At 38.8% G+C, this 20268-nt stretch overlaps 1 protein-coding gene across 1 annotated transcript in view; it reads left to right on the top strand.

Moving 5' to 3' along the window:
- map2k5 (mitogen-activated protein kinase kinase 5) overlaps positions 1-20268 on the top strand; it is a 65980-nt gene that overhangs the window by 27729 nt on the left and 17983 nt on the right. Inside the window, exons 18-21 of the mRNA XM_007563964.2 lie at positions 4991-5017; positions 5357-5389; positions 10782-10843; positions 11830-11875. Of these exons, the coding sequence (XP_007564026.1) occupies positions 4991-5017; positions 5357-5389; positions 10782-10843; positions 11830-11875 (168 nt within the window). The remainder of the gene's footprint in view (positions 1-4990; positions 5018-5356; positions 5390-10781; positions 10844-11829; positions 11876-20268) is intronic.

A 20268-nucleotide genomic window follows, 5' to 3' on the forward strand; every position in this document is an offset into this window, starting at 1 on the left:
CCAAAATATATATATATTTTTTTTATTTATTTTATTTATTTTTTTTCCAGTCTTGACAGAATACCAAGGACGTTGTTGGATTTATTTGGATTATATGGTAAAATTTAACTGTGAGGGAATGAATGAAGGGATCACCAATTCTCTATAAGCCATTTATTTCTTCATTTTTTTGGTCACATCTATACCAAGGGTATCTGCAATTATAGAGAGGTGTGCATCTCCTTTATCTCTTGGCTAGGTAAGCTAAAATACAGCATGTCACGAAAGTGAGTACACGTCACATATTTTTGTAAATATTTTATTATATCTTTTCATGGGACAAGACCCACACATACCTATTTGTGCCTAAACTGCTGGCAGCAAAAATGAGTACACCCCTAAGTCAGAAAGTCCAAATCATGCTTAAAGTGTCATCATTTTGTGTGGCCACCATTATTTTCAAGCTCTGCCTTAACTCTCTTAATCTTGAAGTTCAGTAGATCTTCACGGATTGCCACTAGAATCCTCTTTCACTCCTCCAGGACATCATTTTCTGCTTGAGGATGCCTCACAGATCCTCAAAAGGGTTCAGATCTGGAGACATGCTTGGCCAGGCCAGCACCTTTGACAAGGCAGTGGTTATCTTAGAAGTGTGTTTGAGGTCATCATCGCATTGGAATACTTCAGTGGACTGGAGCACTGTAAATAATGCTCTGCTTAAGTATATCACAGTCCATGTTGGCACTCACGGTTCCGTCAGTGAACTGTAGATCCCCACAGCCAGCAGCAGTCATGCAGGCCCAAACCATGACACTTGAGAAATGGTTTCATTTGAGTCATAAAAGGCTTGTGAATGGTGCAGTTGCGTCTCCAGAACCTGCTAGTTCACTAGAAGAATAAAAAACTTTACTTTTCACACAGCCCTTCTATCTTCTTGGTGTTACGTCTTTGTGCAATGGAACTGCCCATCCATCACCTTGGATTTACACCTCATGTGTCTCTGCTGTGCTGCGCACTTTACCGACAGAAATCAGCCATCACTGGCCGCGCTGATTTAGTGCATGGACGTCAGTGCATCAAAAACTCCCAGCAGACTTCCAATCCAAAGTTGACAGTTTCTGTGAGTTTGATGAAAAGCAGCTGAACACAACATGTCACCAAATCAAGTTTGACAATTTCTAGATACTTGTAACTTATACATGAGTGGGACTTGAAGTCCAAAAACTACAGTAATTAAGAATTAATCTATAACCTAGTTGGTGTGTTTCCATGATCAGTGAGGCTGATTCCGGTAGATATTGCTGTTTCTAATGTTCATTCTCAAAATGAGTCATTGTGAAAGGGAAGAAAATTCATATTTCTATGCAGCAATAGAACACATACACATCTGCAAGTCAATATATGGAGAGTTTGTGTTTGCGAACTTAGTCTGGAGCTGTTCTAGTTTTGGTTAGAGGTTCCCTAATTTACAGTAATCTTATCATTCTTATGTAGTTCCTTCCTCACCTAATGATTTTGAGGGATTGCACAGAATATTTGGAATATCTGTCAGTTGTTTATGCTCCCGCGTGTCCAACAGTTTCCTTATTTCGGTCTTAATTTTCCCCTAACTCCATATGGCACTCTAGACAGTTCACCTGCAGGCTGTGGCAGAGCTATGTGGCGAGAATGATCGGATCCAGCTCGTCAAGCGCAGCCAGCCAAAGTCCTCGGGCCTAACCTGTCATTTTTTTTTCAGATGCTGGCACAGCTGTTTGTGCAAACCCCCTCTCCCCGCTATACTTCAAAGAAAACATTTCAGCACAGACCAAGGAAGTTGGTTAAGATCGCGAGTGAATCTGTGACACACGAATTTCAGCCTTAAAGTTGCCAAGGATACTGGAAGAGTTACGTTTGGCTTGCAGGCATTCGTAAATTGCACTCCCAAAGAAAGCCAATATTGTGTTTGGGATGTGTCATTCATACTGTAAAATTCTGAGGATGTCTGCTTGTTTTCTATTTGCTTTTATTTGCAGCTTTTTGTTCAGCTGGCGCTCATTCATCCTTTTGTGTGTGTGCATGTATACATGCAGAGTGGAGTCATCACCTCATGTTTGCTATGATTAGAGATGGTCTCTTTAATTCCACTTCACCACATGTTGGGATTCATTTGCGTTCTTTGTCAGGAGTTAATGGAGTTTTGCGCGGCTCGCTCTGAAAGTCTTTGAAGACACCAGACCTGATGATGTGATGTGTATACAGCCGCCAGCACTATTGCTTCTGATTGATTTGTTGTCGTTTTGGTTTGCTCTATTGTTTTGTTTCGCTTCATTTTTGTCATATTTCTCATATTTGAATAGATTCCCGGATGAAATATCATTCTGAGTTTTTTTGTTTTTTGGTTGTTGTTTTTTTCATTACACATCACTGCATCTATCAAAGACTACAGACACTTTCCCTCTGTTACTTTTTTCCCCTCAGCACAAATAGAAAGATTATAGTTTCTATTTCTTCTTTTTACCCACTGGATAGTTGTAAACAAAGTTCTGTGTGTGTTTGTCAGCACCCTACATGATTACAGATACTGACAATAATATTACCCTTTTTCAAAGAGTTAATATTGGGGATTAACTTGCACAAGCGAAAGCGCAGACAGTTACGTAAAGAAATCCAGACTTTTTCATCGCATTCATTATTTATTATTAAAACATGTTTTACGTTCTGTCATGGTGGAACCACAAACATCTGCATCTTTTTTTTTATTGTACTGTAAGTGATGGAACAACAGTATTACGCAAGTGTAAAAGTGTAAGGAAAATATATTTTATTTCCAAATTAAAGATTGGACACATAGCATCTATGAAAATTAGTTTGGACTATAGCCAGACAATCTAAGTTAGATTTAGATCTGACTTTGTGTGGACCGTTCGACCTCATGAATATGTCTCCTAAATACCCTATTACTTACCTCTGAGTGTAAGTTTGATTGAAGGTGAATCACCATCTCAGGACTAATCGCATTAAATGATGGTGACATGTTGCACATGGTCTGTTCAGGGTGAAATGCAGTGTTTTTTTCTACACTAACAAGTAATACAGTCTAATTTTGGTGTCATCCGACCAGACTACCTTCTTCTTGGTTTGTTCCGACGGTACTACTTATTTTTTACTTGAGCGAGGATAGATTGGAGGAGGGCATTACTAATTATCATCTTCTCTATAGTTTCTCCCACATAAACTGTGGATCACTGCTGTTTCCTTTCTCTTTCAATTATGCACTACTTTTTTTTGTCTATCATTTTAACCTCCTTACATGAAAGGATGTGGTTGTAAAATGAATGTGGGAAAGTTTGAGGTGTATTGGTTTCATGGTAATGAAAGCTGTAGTTCAGGGTTGCACATCTAATCTTTATGCAATATTGTCTCTCGTTATGATCTCATTACATTGTCAAAACATGCACACTTTTAAATATTATATATATATATATATATATATATATATATATATATATAAAGTATTTAGGAAAGGAACTCACAATCTGATATATTTCATGAAGTTACATTGAGCAGGCAGAAAAAAAAAAGTTATGCATTTGAATATTGATTTTGTGACTTCTGGCTTCACGCTGAGCTCTCTGCGATATTTCCAAGAAAGCGAAAAGCGAAACTTCATAAGCTCAGCAGAGACGGAAAGCTGATGTTTTCCACAGAGGCATTCATCATGTTGTGTCACAAACACACACATACACAGAAGTAAATACATCCTCATACACGGTGCCGTCTTTTTGGATGTGACATTATAGAGAAGAAAGCCAGAAGATCTCTTTTTTTTTTTTCCCCCAGTTTGATTATCATATCAGGCATTGTTTACCCTCAGGATGAACATTCACCTAATGACTTATATAAACACACAAACATGTTGAATTCTTCTTTTTGAAATGTTGCCGCGCTGCTATGTAGAAGTGCAATAGGTCCTCAATTATGTTTTAAATAAGTTAGCCTCCCTCTATCCAATTTCAAGCCCTGGAGCAGCTCGCAGTTCTGTTTTAGTAATTATTTCAGAACAAGTTAGTTTTCCATAGTTGCTTTTAATGTGTCTGAATCAGGCAAAACTGGATATAGAGGCAGTTTAGGAGTCTCTTGGTATTTACAGAGTGCGAAAACCTGTATTTAATTGAGTGAATCAATAAGTGCTCTAATGCACTGTCAAAAGACGTGGAGAAATGAGCAATCTGTTCAGCTGAGCCCAGGTTTTAAGCCTTGTATCATTTATTCTGAGTGATGAATGTATAAATTTAAGGTTTTTAGAAATTAAAACAAGTTGTTGTAGTGAATTCATCCCTGGAGGGGTTTTGAATGGGAAGACTTAATGCTTTGCTTAGCTCCACTGCCGTTTCATGCATTTTAAGTTAAAATGGCATGTCTACATTTTTCAAATCAAAAGCCCCTTTTCTACTTCATACATTTTTAAGAACATTATGCTTTTTTTTCCATCATAGCTGTTCGTGTGTGTGTTTTTTTTTTTTTTTTACAAACGTCTTTCCAGAACTAGCCTAAATCTTTTACAAAATGTTATTTTCCTCACTTTTAAGGACCTGCTCCTCACATTTCTTCCCCATACAAGCAATACCTCCCTCCCTTTAGTAGTCGCTTAAAACGCACCATTATACCTGTAAAGCAGACATTCAGCGTGGCCCGCTGTAAATCTCCTCCAACGCTGTTTCACAGTTATTCTACATCGCAGCACATCCAGATAACCTGGAGGGCAGGAATAAAGAAATGCTCAGAAAATTAGCATTAGTGGATCTTTTACCCCCATTCCCCACAAATGAGAGCCAGACCATTAACATTTGTGTGTTTTCATTATGTAAATGGTGTTAGTACGTACTCACAAATTGCCAACAGGAAAGCAATAATTTTCTCCTGGTGATCATAATGTTTCCAAGTGCATCGTCTTGATTATGACACACTAATTACATATTGCCTCATCTCTTTTCTTTTTTCTTTTTTTTTCTTCTGTCTTGCCCTACAGATTCAGAAAAACCAAGGATCTCTAATGGTAAGTTTTATTGCTATGGAATAGGATGCAAGAAGCCAGAGGTCTCCTTCTCTGCATATAGTCTGTCACTCTTGGTTGACTCTCTCATTTAAAAAAAAAAACTCACTCAGATTGGATTTTTGCAGCAAATTATTAGATTATGCCTAAACTGCTGGTATTACATTAGGTGCTATAATGGAATAATAAAAACCCTGCTTTGCCTGAGCTTGCTGCATGTGATTAATCTTAGTACTTTTTTTTTTTTTTATCACACAACTGATTTCCCCTATTGCCAAGAAATTCCATGTAGGCTAACGTTTCTCTCCCCCCCCCCCGACTCCTTCTGCTTCTCCTCGTCAGCCTCTCCAGTTACTGCAATGCATCGTTGATGAGGTGAGTCGCCTTCTTATGTGCTTCTGCATCTAAAGTCAGTCCTAATGGCCCGGAAAGCTTATATTTTGTTTCCTAATGAAGCAAACCACTCAGGCGGCTTTGCTCCCCATTCACTCAACCCTTCACCCTATGCAACAGCCTCCGGCAACAGACGTATGCACATTACTGTAGTAGAGCCTGGACTCGTCACGAGTGACAGCCGCACAAAAACACAGTTCTGAATTCTGTGGACTACAAGAGCCAGAATTATGTCGTAGCAGGATTTTTTTTTTTTCCCTGCCTCTGTTATGTAAAAAGGTAATGGCTGTCTTGTAGGTGGAGGTTGCGTCCTTGTTTCTGAGAAAACCTGTTTGAAATCAGGAGTACATGGGAATATAAGTCTAAGCAAAATCGTAAATAAAATATTCGGCGATTTTGAAAGAAGACATTATGTTTTGCGTAGATGTCACATACCACAAGATGAGGCCTTGAAATTTATCCAGAGCTGGGAAATGTTTTCAGTCCTGTTTGTCCAAATATATTCGCTAGTTTATCCATCCATCGAACTTTCCTTCTTTCCTCTTTTGCTTCCATATTGATTCAGTAAATGAATTGTGAACTTTTGTGTTTGATTATGAACTCTTTAGTTGAATTTGTATATGAAAATATGCAGAAATCCTAACAAGTGTTGTATCAGCTACTCATCCTCTTGAGAATAGGCTTCTGTTACCAATTAAATCTAAAATGTCACTTTTTTTGTGCCAGACTAACACACAGGGTAAACCCACCTAAGCATGTTTGTTCTTTGATTTATTGCCATGCTGTCGTCCTCATGAATACTGTACGTGAGCGCGCACTGCCCCTCATCAGAACCAGCAATCACATTTTCTTCATTTTTTTTTTCCCCAGCGCTTTTTGCTGACATTCACTAATAGCCAAAATGCCTCAACAACAACAGCCACCCACTGCCCCCATCACCAGCCATATTGCACATTAAACATACAGTGTCACTTGTCCTTAACTGCCTATGGATTGGCCGTAATTAATAATTAAATGCTTTTGGTTGTAATGGATTGACCTGGGCTGAACTGTTCATTAGTCAGCTAGACGTAGCGATCACTCAAACTATTTTTCCCGTGCCCTTTGCTGTCTCCCCTTGAAGGGAGAGAAAGCGCTGTGTTGTCCCTGCCGGAGCAGCAGAGCCTTACTGTCCCTGCTAATTTGGTGCCTTCAAGGAGGAGACAATAGGATAAGCGCTGTCTGGAAAGATGGAAGTCACTTTGAGAGAATGTGTATCCTGACTAATTAACTATTTAGCTGAAGTACATTGGTAATCGTTGAGGCACAACTAGAGTGCGGATGCTGGGAGAGCCCTACTGGGTTTATTTGTGTGTTGAATATTAAGTAGAAACCTAACAAATTTGGACATTTGACACATGGCAGCAGAAATGTAGGTTTTGTTATCAAAGCAAGCAGAAAACAAAAAATCTGTTTATTTCCCATATTTTTGTTGGGAAAATGAAATGAAAGTTTACTGGTGAAGAAATCCCAAGAGCTAAAATTTACAGTATCGTTGTTAAGATATGCTTTTTGCTGAATGAGGTAGTCATTAATTATAATAAAAGCTAAAGTTCGAGCTCCTCAGATATGTTTAATTTCATGTTTTGAATTTCTTTGCAGGCTTAGAAATAAAAGACTTGCTAGGAGTTGAAAGAAATCATGTTTTGATTATGCATTTTACCTTATAATGCATCAATCGTAAAACTAAACTTGCTTTTGTTTAGTAAAAGTTCAACAAAGATCAGGGACATAAGCTTTGAAATATAAATAGGTTTTTATTTTTGTAATGTCTTAATTTTCTACTGACTTTATTCTACTACCTCCATCAAACAGCCTGCAGCATGTTTTTCTTTTGTACTTATTGTTTGTTACTTTTAATGGCTGAATCTGAATTACAGGCAAAGAAAAATCGGAACCAGTGATTCAGAGGAAAGATGAAGCTGTTATTGGCTGGTCTGAAATGAACTGGGTGCGACTCTACCTTTGACTGAATTAGTGAAAGAGAAACTTTTATAAAAAACTCTTCTTATTATTTCTATTACAAGAAATGCCTCAATATTTTTAAAGAAACCACTGAATGATATTAGAATCATAATATTTTTATTATTTCTCTCAATAGAATGAGTCAGAGATGTCAGTGTTTTATCTAAAAGTTTCTTATAGGAATTTTTTGTTTCAATTACATCTAAAATATTATGAAGATGACATCTTGGGGTGTTTTCACACCTGGTTGTCCGGTAGATTCTGTTCGATTGGGGACCAAAATTACAACAATTGTTACATTTTCAGCTAGTACGGTTATTTTTCACACTGCACTGTGTTAAACAAACCAAACGAACCTGCCAGCAGACTTTATTGTAATTTTGCTACACTTTTCAACATTGTCTTGTATTAAAGGCCTTGAAAAACACTGATAAAGATTGTAGACAGACCAGAGGAAAGCAAATAAACTGTTATTACATAGCAAATAATTGCTGCTTTATTAACCTTTATGACACAGAGAATGGGGCTCGTTTAAGACCGCATGTATGTTTAATTGACGTTAATGTAGTTACTCTTCACTTAGATTGTTTTAGTGTGTCCCTGAGAAAAACGCTCGCGCCGCTGAGCCAAGGTCTTAAATTGGAAGTTCTCTGCAGTCGTTCGCTCCATCTGTCCGCTGTCCTCTCTCATTAATGTGCCGGCTCTCCTCTGTTTGTTGAATAGCAAGCGGCTTCGCTAATAAAGAACTCCCACTTTATTCTCAAGCCTGTAATTACTGATCTAATTTTGCCTAATAATTGCTTCATGGCAATGACATGTATATTTACTCGTACCCTCGTAGCACGCACGCACGCGAACGCGCCGTCTTACAGTGGAGCAAATTGACAAGCAGAGGAATAATTTAAACAGACCAGTCACTTTCATCAGCCTGCTTGTCTTTTGTGCCATCGCCTGCTGCCACATCAAAGCTGCAGCAGTGTTGCGCTCAGCTGGAAACATGAATAAATGCATAGCGTGTTTGTTTCTGCGAAAAAAAAAAAAGGTGCATTAAGGTGCTTGCAGATATGCAAGGAGTGTGGACAGAGGTTTAATCTGCACAAAGGATGCGTTTACTTGCTTGGTCAACTCTTTGAACATACTCCGGGTTTAATTTTGAGTGTGCATGCAGACTGTAATGCCTGTCCGGGGTTTCACCATCTACAGTCGGGCTTGTACTGTGTGGTGCTCAAGGGCATTTGTTTGTGGGTGCAGGTTTTGTGTATGCGCTATGATATATTGTTCATCCAAGCGGTGACGCGACTGTGAAGTGCAGTGAGATTATGAGGGAGCCGTTCCTTTGTTAATTTAAATGGGTTCATGCATCATGCTTTGCGGGAGGCTGCCGATCAGAGCATTAAGGAATGGCGAACACAGCCCAGAGGTGTTTTTACTGGCACAGCAGGGTTGTGCTTGTAAAGAGGTCTAATTTTTGGCATTTGAATAAACGCCTGGCTTTGAATTCAGATATTAAGGTTTCGTGTGTGTATATCTACATATATAAACAATTAGTGTTTTGTTTTGTTTTTTTGTTTTTTTTGTGTGCAGATCTCTGGAATTAGGATCTACTAAATAATCCACCTACCAACTAACTTTTTCAGATTTTTCCCCTTAAATCTGATTTAAGTTCTATTCAAGCCCACATTACCTTGTTTTATGTTGCAGTAGTTCAAAATTGATTAGACCTTAAAAGATGGAGGAGACAAAACTTTGCTTCACTTCTTTTTCTCTGTTGGAATTGTCTACGATAGCTGCAAAAACGAGAAAAAGCACTATTTGTTTTATTTTACTGTTCTGCTGAGAGCACAGAACAAGAACAGGAGCAGAATAAATGGAACAAAATGAAGTGATGAGGTAAAGCGACGGTTGCACAGATGGTTTGCATGACATGCTTCAGAGAGCCAACGTTGACAAAGTACATGTCAAAAGATGGGCACAGGGTTCAGGTCGTGGGCCTTTTCTCCCAGTTTTTAGTTGGTTTTAATTCAGACATGCATAATAGAGCATTTTAGAGGTAGATAAAACAACCAGTAACCCAATGTTATGTCTGCCAACTTTCTATGGATTCATATATACTTTTTAAATGTGCTACAGCTATAGCACATTTTTGAAAAGTCAAGTTTATTTTTATATTTTGAATGTATCTTAGTGGGTGCATCCAATGTGTGTTTAATTTCTGCACAATCTTTTTTTCCAGTAATTTGACACAGGAAGATATCCTACAAAGCTGGTTCCCATTCTGCATTTATCAGCTGGGGAACAAAACGCTGCCATGTTTTAAAAGCAACAATATATTAAAAAAAAAAAAAAAACCTCATACATGAATACCTTTCCTTCAGAAATGTGGCCTTGATTTGAATGACCTGAAGAGGTTCACAGCAGCTTTTGTCATGTTGGTTTCTTTATCTGGTTTCATCTTTCTGTGAAATTTGATGGATTGCTTATATTTTAAACCTAAAAGCCTCTTCAGATCCTGATTCCTTTATTTCCTCTTCACCCAGCGCACGACTGGGACCAGAAAATGGCCCTGACATTTTTTGGCCATGCCGGCCCACCATGAGTATGTCTGCAATATATGAAGGCACGTGAAATACCACAGGATAGATGTTCACGTTTTGAGGATTGAAAGATTAAAATAAAGTGCAGCACCCTACGATTGCAGGAGTAACAAAGTCTAACAATGTCTACTCCCAGAGACTTTCATATCGGCCACAGTGTCACAGTTACCATCTTTAAATGAAAGTGGATGTCAAAGAAATTTCGGTTTTATGAAGTATGCTTTTTATACAAATACACAATTGTGCCCATAATGAAACCATGTTTAATTCAAAGCAATGTTTCATTAATATTAGATGATGATAATAACTGTAAGCTGTAACACCTGGAGACTGGAACTTTATGGCAAGCTAAAATAACTAATGAAGCGGTCTTCACACGGACTTTGCATTGACTTCCATTTATTTTTTAGATGAATCTCAGCGCTGACCTTTACCCTAAACCTAACCATTAGCAGTATATAATCCTAAACCTAATCTAAGCTAAGTTCACTCCATAGACCCTCCTTAGGCCCAAAACCCGGGCTCCCTAAGAAGTTACACACATGGAAGTGGTGTGTTTGAGGGGTTGTCTTTAAATACATCCACAGTTGTGCTGCAGCAGCTTAGTCATGACATCATCATCATCATGTGAGCATTCCCAAATTTTTTAAAGGCTTATTGAGCTTGGTGTGTGTACATTTCTGACCTAGCAGAAAGTAAGAGTAAAATATATATTTTTTTTCTGTCCATTATTGAATTGTTGTTTTCTATATGAATGGGTTTGTTTCCTCCTGCAGGACCCTCCAGTTCTTCCCGTTGGACAGTTCAGTGAAAAGTTCGTTCACTTCATCACTCAGTGGTGAGTCAGACGACCAATATTTTTTAAATTATTTGTACTTAAAACACTTTCAACTCTGTGTGCTCCAAGTTTTGGGTGATTTTATATTACATTTGTGTTGTTTTTGTGACCAACAAAAACCGACGGCTCTGACTCCAGTGCGTCAGACTGAACAGTTCAAAATCCCGCAGGCCATATTTGTTGTGAACGGGCCAAATGATCCTGAATGAATCAAGGGTATTATAGTGTTTAATGGCATTAAAGTGCATGTCCCTGTGTGTGTGTGTGATTTCATTGTGTCGTAGTTGGCTTGAGCCATAATATCTGGGGCTGCTAGCAATGGATTAAAAGCTGTTCCTTTGACAGTGACTGCTTTTCTAATGCGCGAGGACAAAATCCAGTGTTTACCCTGTTTTGCCTCTGATTCATTAGCCACTTGTAACCTTTACAGTTAGGCAAACATTTACATGCACTCCCAAACCACATGCATGCTCTGTGTATGACTGTGTGTGCTCAGTGCTCGCCGGCAGACCACGGCAGCTGCTGTTTGTCCCCCGTGGCGGCTGTGTTTGCTCACACAGGACACCTCTCTGCACAGGTGCTCCGTCCAGCTTTGGTGCAGCGTTTGTACTCTACTGTCTGACTATTCTTAGACGGTCATGGCCCTTTCATTATGATACATAAAGCAGTTTCACGACTAACTGCACACAGTCCCCCGTGTCGGTCATTCTGACGGATCACAGTAAACACAATATGGAGGACACGCACACACACACAAACACAAATTCTCTAATTATGTGGAATAAATTACCTGTGTTGTATGGCTATTCATTCTGTCTTTTTTCAGCGTCTGTGGCATGAAGGATTTCGTAGAAAGACTCCTTTCATGTATCAATTTATTAATGAAAGTATGCATATATTAATGGAACAAAAACAGCTCTTTTGCACTTTGCAATACAGCGAATGATGACTGGATAAACTCTCCGCTTGTGTCTCTCTTTTCTCAGCATGCGAAAGAACCCCAAGGAGAGACCCGTACCTAACAATCTCCTGGTAAGTTAAACCGAGACTGTCTATTAAACCGTCTTCTGAGGATATAAAAACATAGTTTTTTGTTTTTGTTATAAATGTGTACAGATGGTGCCAACACTCATGTGTTCTGGTAGAGTTTCAAGTAGTTTCATCTGTGTCTTTTGGAAACGCGGCTGTGTTTCTGGCAGTGATTGAGGCGTCTTGGGTCAAGGACCCGGCATGTTGGTAGTAGCGTGTGGAAACAACATGAATGAACTTTTTGCTACCAAAAAAAGGATTTCATATCATGGAAAACCTTGAGGGAGGTTGGAGACCTCCTTCAAGAGTATTTCTTTCAATTTTTCCACTTTAAAGGCCGTCACAAGTGAACCACACCTGGTTTCACGAGATTCACATCATCTCTTTGTTGAAAAAACTTGGTTTCACAACCTTGTAAAATGTGATTAGTTGCCATAAAGAAATTAAAATAAAAAATTAAAGCGCAGTTAGTGTCTGCCAAGCGTTGCACCTAAACAAAAAGAACGACAAGTTCTTCATTGCTTTATCGTATTTCTAAATCCAAAATCAGTTTTATTCAGTAAAAGTTGACTGATAGGTTTAAGTCTTAGGTAGAAACTGCTGTATTTGTTTGGCATTTCATTAAAAAATACCAGGTTTACCCAATTATTAGCATTAGCATTGAGAATAATTTCATTACAAGTTTACATCAAATAGTTGGGTTTCTTTGCACTATTTAATTCATAGTTTTTTGTTTCGTTTCATTTAGGTAATTTGTTTTTTAGAAAGAACAAGTAAAAGTAACAAAAACACATCAGTAAATGTTGTCCTTGAAATATTAGGAAAAAAAACAAAACAAATATAAAGAATCCCATTAAATCAAATTTTGGCAAGCAAGATTAGTTTTTTTTTTTACTTAAAATAACTAATTTGTTATTTTATTGCCTACTTAAGCTTTAGGGCTCATTTAATTGGGAATGATTTTGGCAATAATCAGAACAGCACCAGATTATCTGAAAAAAAAAAAGAAAAAAATGGCGACTTTGCCAAGTTTTTGCTCTTTCTGTCTCGTCTGACAGCCAAGCTGACGCGTCTCTGGCCCGGTGTGACCTCGACAGTTTTCTCACTTCTGGCATTAGCACGCAAAGCCGGACATTTACTCTAACGGGCTTTTAAGAGTTGCAACACAGTCAGGATTCTGCGTGAGGGAGCAATGACAGCGACTTGCGGGTCCACAGAGAAACGAGTGCTGAAGGCTGGCGTTGCCAGAACAGAGTGCTGCAAGGTGTAAATGCAGAGCCGCTAGCAGATTGCATGTTCTCAGTCTCGCACCAGAAAGGAGGAGTAAAGTGAAATGTTGGTCGAACAGGGATTCCAGATTTATTTGCTGCTTTAAATATCGATTTCCGTTCACGCGTAACTTTCCATCGGAAAGTAAGTGTTGCTTCTCGTCGTTCTCGCACATTTTAACCTCTTAACCATGTTTTATTGCGTTCCACAAAGCGCACGCAGCAAGTTTTTAATTTATAAAACGCACCAATTAGATATCAGGTTGTAATGTTCCCTTCACATTGCACACAGGATTGAAGATTCGCCCAAAGCGTCACTCTGACCCCACAGACTTGTCCTCATAGTTCATCCTTGAGCTTTTTTTTCCCCCTTTTGTTTTGCCCTGGATAGTGTCTCTGATGCCCCACTTGTCCCCAAGCACAGGGTGTCCCCACTCTCTCCTTCTTCCTTGTGTACAGTCAGATTACTATATTCCTTTTATAGTCCAGATTTTGTCCTTACAGCTTTCACATTCTTTGGGTCGGGTCAGTGCTGTTCCAATGCAGCTGTTTACGTCGTCATCGTTCCTGTCGCCGTTTCTCTTTTTTTCCTTTACATTCTCGTTGTAACACGCTCATCTGTGATCCCGGAGCTGTTTGTTGAATGTTCTCTATTTTTGACTCCATCTTCCCCTCCATCCTGCTCGTCTTCTACTTTACTCATATATTTCTTTCCTTCCTGTAGGCCTTTCATTTCTTTTCCTGCACGATGACCTGAGATACAAGGTCACGGATGCCTGCCTGTGTGTCACCACTGTGCTGATTGTCTTTCTCTCTCCTCGTCTTCATTGGCCCTTTCCTCCGCACCTCTCATTCTACGTCTCCATTCCTCCAGCCTCCTGAGTACATTAAAACTCTTTTCCTATTCTATCTGTATGTTAATGCACCAAGTCACCGCTCCTCTTCTCTCCTGTGTCACACACAAAAAGTGCAACCATTTACTCTCACGTTTTTTTGTTTTTTTGTTTTTTTTATCTATGGAAAGTAATGTAGAAAATCACACAATAGCGCAGGGACTGAGCAAATCATGTTGGTTTATGACTGTATACACTCACCTTGCTGCTATTTGTTTATCATTAGCTTTCAGCTTGTGTTCTCTCTTATCAGTGGCGTAGCTGTTCTCGATGCTATTGTTGTTTCTGGGACTACATCCCATTAGATGCTCTATGACGAGACAAACCTTTTCATCCTGCTGACTTACTTTATCAGTGTCCTAAATTAAGGCAGCTATTGAAAGGAGGTATATTTACTACACAACACAAATGTCTGAAAGAGCATTTACCTCAGCTAAGTCAAACCCAGTTCAGACCAATACACCTCTGTGAAAACTTTCTAGAAAATGTTGCCGTCGACTATTACTTTATCACAAAACCTGAAACATTTGTTGGCAGTTTTATCCCTCATTTAGTTCATCCAGGTGCATTTATCCATTTTACCATTTTCAAATGTAGCCCAGCAAAGATCAGGCTTAGTTAGCCCTGTGCCTCTAAAATGCGTTTTGCAGTTTTTATATAATGTATATATTGAAACAAAATAGTTTGTCTTCTTCTCATGATATGGACAAAGTATTACTGTCTTTAAGACGTAGAGTATCCTCACTTGAGAGCAACTGGAAAAATCTATTACGTCTTGGTCAACAACGTCCCTCCACAAGCCTGCACTTAGTTTCTATGGTAACCAGCCACTGTACAATCTCACGGTTAGCAATAGTCATCACTGTTTCTGTTACAGTTTTAGGTTTTATCTTAGATATACACGGCTGCAAAAGGATGTAGGGTTTGCAGTAGTCATCTGGACAGAAGGATCCCAGTTTCCACCATGCTAATATGTCCAGCTAGATTCAAAGACGTTGCTATGGAGATATTCCAAAACACTGTAGCAAAGAGGTTACTGCTTGATAAATATCTTGCTGCTAAAACTGACACAGGATGTCAGTTTTAGCTACTAGGAGTCGTATCAGTCTTATTATCATATCAAAGGTCTGAAGAGTAAATTCTGTTTATCAGGAAATAAAATATTTTCTTTTAAAAATATGTTTTTTCTCAATTTAAAACATTTTGGTTGCGAAATGAATGAAAGATTGTGTTTTGTTTTTACTGACTGAATCAGTTTTAAACATGCGGTAATCACACTAAGATAATGACTGACAACACAGGAACAAGCAGGAAACGACTATTTAAAGCGAGATTGTGAAAGAGTTGGTCTCTATAAAGGTGAACTAAGGGTTTGCACACTATTTGGATGTCTAAATACGTGGCTGGAGCCTGAGGGAAGGTTTCGACGAATTCACGAAATGGAGATGTGCCCCAGCAAAGGAAAACCTGGAGGTCAGGTACCAGAAAAACAGCCTCATCATATAACCAGACAGGGAGTACCTCTATTTTTGGACATTCATTATTTACTTTCTGGGTACCCGCTTCGGCTTCTGCTCCAGTTTCAGTCTGATCTCTCAGCTTGGTCTCTCCTGGCTCACACAGCTGCTGTCTGCCCAGGGAGTTCACTCTGAGACTGGAAGGCTGTTGGATATTTTGTTGTTGCTCTCTTGGAAACCAGAATTGCAAACAATCCTCTCCTTACTGCTTACTTGGCTCGTGACAGTAACATCTAACTCAAAATTCAATAAAAGAGCCACAAAGATGGGGAAAGAAGCAAATATAAGTTGCACCTGACTATAAGTTGTATGACTAGCAAAACTATAAAAACGTATGACTTGTAGCCTAGAAAGTTTCAACTATGTTGATCCACACTTTTAGTCCAGCTGAGTGGACAGAAATGTCCTTGCACTGTACTGACTTTGTGCTCAAGAAAAATGCACAAAAAACAGCATTTTGCCACATCTACATAAGATGGCATTAGGAAAAATAGGTTCTGTTTTTACAAACCTATTTGTTTTCCAGATTATAAGCAGGAACTGGCCTGAAGCAGACGTCAAGGACTCTGAGTACAGTGTAATTACCAGAGAATAAAAGGACAAGGTTACAATCTGTTGAGTTTTTACCTAATCAGATAATAGATCATAACTTTAAAAAGCTTTCACGGTTCACAAAATGCACTTAGTCATAATAACATCATTGTCATTGCTTTATGGACAGTCTCAAGAGCACAGACAGTAAAATTAAGATCACGTAGTTCAATCTAATGAAACCTGAAGGCTACTTCACTGTTCTTGGTCAGATTCACTATTCTTATTTTTACAAAAATATGAATATTTTTGTAAACATAGGTATGTTTAAGGACAGTGTTTGTGTGTTTGTTGGCAACGAAACACCGAGGTCTTTAGCTAATGTACTGTATATTGTTATGAAAGTTTCATTTAACTAAGGTGATGAGAACTGAATCCGTCGTCTTTGGGAGTTTTGTTAAATCTTGTAATAACAAGGGAACACTGTCATGTCAGCCATTTTTCTCAGCTCTCTGGCTGTTTGCACTCAAACACAAAACGTACTCTCTGTTTCGAAACCACACATCCTCTTCCCGCTCCACAAGATGACCATCACACACCAACAGTCTGAGCAAAGCTCCAAGTCACACCACTTTGTTGATATCTAACAGACACGGTTGTATTTTACCTTAAGACTATTAAGTGTAGAAAAAGAAAATACAAAGTAAAAAGTGAAACTTTACATCACAAAATGCAACATTTCTTGCTTTAAATGATCCAGACAACACTCCTGCATACTGCTGCTCTCAAAACATGTGGTTTTCCTCACTCAGTCAGCTGGATGTCTGAACTGCAGCTGGTCATGCAGCGCAACGTAAAAAGCCTTTCAGTTTCTCTCATCAAAATTTAATTCTGACTCTATTAAACCAAACAAAAATGACCACTTAAAGCCAAAGTTAAACTTTTATTTTTGTTGAGCAGGAGAACATATATGTGTCATTCAGCAGCTGACGAACTTGTCTTTTCAGAGAAGTGGACTAATTGTCTGTCTTTAAACTCATTGGAATAGATTATTTTCTTATATGGCTCTTAATTTGTGCATCATAATATAAACATTAAACAATTCTTTAGGCCACTAGTCATCTCCTAGTGGCTTATGTACGAGTGCGTTTTTGGTTTCATGCTATAAAAAAAATAAATGGGGATAAAAAGACACTACTATGAGGTCTGACCTACTGCGGTTTTCTTTAATAACTGCAACACTGTTATAAAACAGATACTATGTCCTAAAAATACATATTTTTTCAGCCTTGATTTAGTTTTTTGTGTCGCCACAGAACGTAAAGTTGTATCTCCAAACTATCCTGAGTTTCCTGTAGTGGTATAATCACTAAAGTTGATGCATTCCACAATAAATTGTTCATTCATTTGAAAAGATCAACAGGAATATTAGATACACGTGTACTTACAGGTGAATTAGTCTGAAAATTTGTTGTTAAAACTCAGATCCTGACACTTCAAACTCCACTCATCTCAGTCAGTCAACAATCTTTCCAGGAATCCGTGTCAGTGGTTTGATCAGAATAAAAGTGTCTCGATCAAAATTCCTAAAATGACTCCCGTTGTGAGTTTTTAAAAGTCACCAAAAGCACTTTGCTGTGATCCCATTGGAAGATATTTCTCAATGCTTCTTTCCAAGAATTAATATAACGAACCTTTCTACAGCTTGTGATTTTCACAGCATCGTTTCGGCGCCCCGTTTCTCTCTCTTTCCTCTCTGTCCCTTGGTCCTCCGCGACAACCTTCGCCTTTTAGCGCCCTTGTAAACGCAGCCGTCCATTCTGCTCGTCTATTCTCCGCCATCCATGTGTACACTGGCAGATACACTCAAATTTCTCAGCCCCAGAGAGACCAGATGAGCCCGTCGGTTTTTCACAAAAGAACCCCCTCTTTTCTCGTACTCGCCTCCAGGTTAATTTTGACTTGCACAAACGCACACATTACTGGGGGAAAAAATGGAGTCATTGAGCTTTATCCTTTTCCGTAGCACATTGAGGTCTCGTGCACATTTTTTTTTTTTTTTTTAGATCTTTTAGATCTGATGCACATTGTAACTTTACTTTATAGCCCTTTAATATTCACGCTGTGACATGAAACAATTTTTTTTTCTTCAAAGCAAGAACTGAATGATAAATCTGATTCTCCGTTTGCGTTTTTGTTTCCAATAATTTATTGTCTAAGGAGGGATTTCTGTCATGAGTTGTAGTTTTTGAAAAACTAGTTTTAAAGTTTTAAGCTTTTCTCTCTCTAAAAAAAAACCCGTCTGAATGTTGACCTCAGTACATGTGCGAAAAGGCTTTTTTTTACATGCATGCTTTTATATCATCGCACCTCCTGTGTCTAATCACTGGTGTCATCTCTCTTCTAAGCTTTTCTGTCAGCGCCTTCCCTGACGCATGTTTTCACATTTCACCCCTGGGTTTTCGTTGATGTAAACCCCATTGACACTTTGGGGTTTTGCAGCTGTTGTCAGTTTTTGTATAAAAACTGGATTTAAAACCATTGTAAAACTGATCTTATAATGAAGATCAAAGCTAAAAAGCAATTTGACAATAATTGCTAGTGTATGACAAACAATGTTGCTACACTTGCATAGTGGTTTGAAGTTGTTGAGATAATGCGAAAATGATTGACAAAAGCACAGAAAGTAACAGTATTTTAAAATACAACTGATAAAAAAAAGAAAAGCTAAACCAGAATGATCCAATCATTTCTGAAAGTGTTGTGTGATGTAATAGTCGCTGCAGTGTCAAAAGGGCAACACGCATTGGTGGGGGTCCATGTCAAAAATTGGCTTCTTACAAATTATAATCTTAAAAATTTGAATCATGAAAACCCACATTAGCAGCCTTTTGGTGCTGCATGCCACTTCTGAGTACAACATTTCTCCTGCACCATCTGATTTTCAAATGACGTCTCTTCTAAAAACAAACAAACAAACAAACAAAAACAGCATATAGGACAGTAGATGAGGGATTTGTGCTTCAGCACTTAAGACTTCCTATGAGTGTCCTAATCAAAGGTTGAAACGGATGCACTGTGGACTTGATAAGATGCATACATTGCTCAAAACAGGAAGTAAAGATAATCAGAGAATGCCTCTGCGACTTTTTTCTAGCACTTTGAGTTTGCAAGAGACTACTGTAAAGTTGTTGTTCAATCAATCCCACATTTAATTCAGTGGCATAAAACATAATCTGTCCGCTGCACCACAAATCCATTCAGTCGGATTCAAGGATTCATAAAGTGCTTATTATCAAATGGTTGACAACCAAGGGATCCAGCAGGTAGCATAGAACACCCAAGTTCCCCATCTGCTGTAATTATAGGGTCCTTAGGTTAAACCCACCATTCCTATTCTTTTTATTGGACTTTTCTCTAGTCTGTAAATCATCAAACTTTGCTTGATCTGTTGTTTAGGCTGGTCTTCCATAACAGCGTTTTTGTAACAGTCCACAAGGAGTGCAGGCAGTGCTAGAAGACCACCAAGGTAGAACGTGGAGGCAGGTTTTTTTCTGTTTATATTGCTAAATATTACACCCGCTTCTGAAACACGCCTGAAATAAGAACTTCTAAGGTCAAACGTAGCTGTGCGAGTTGTCTGCAAAGGAATCCAATTCCTCTGTAGGTTCTTCTGTGACAAATTGTTCTGCTGCGACATTCGCTGTTTAAAATCAGAGCTCCTGGGAGCACTGTGCTCCTTAAGCGAGGGCGTAAAAGATTAATTCTTCACGTCCCCAAATCCTCTCGAGGCACCCGGCGCACAAAGGTAGATCTGCGACTTACCGTAGGACAGGGACGGAGTTGTGTATCGGGAAAAGGGGTGTGTGGACATTAAATGCACAGATTATCAGACGTTGAGGGTAAATGGCGTTGTAAGACACCTCAGAGAAGTTTGGACACATCACAGGTTGGACACGCCTAACGCCGACAAGTTTCCAGGGGGATGTAGTGATTAGCATGCAAATCCGTAAAGACCTAGTTATTCTATCTACCTCTTCACCTTTTTCTCTCTCACACACACACACACTCGCCATGTTGTCTCCAACACCATTCTAATGAGGTGATGACCAGTCCCTTGTTATAATTGCCCCAAACTGCTTTTAATTTCATCTCGGCGTATTAATCATGCACAGAGTTATTTAAAA

The sequence above is a fragment of the Poecilia formosa genome, unplaced genomic scaffold, assembly GCF_000485575.1.
Source record: "Poecilia formosa unplaced genomic scaffold, Poecilia_formosa-5.1.2 Scaffold153, whole genome shotgun sequence".
NCBI lineage: Eukaryota > Metazoa > Chordata > Actinopteri > Cyprinodontiformes > Poeciliidae > Poecilia > Poecilia formosa.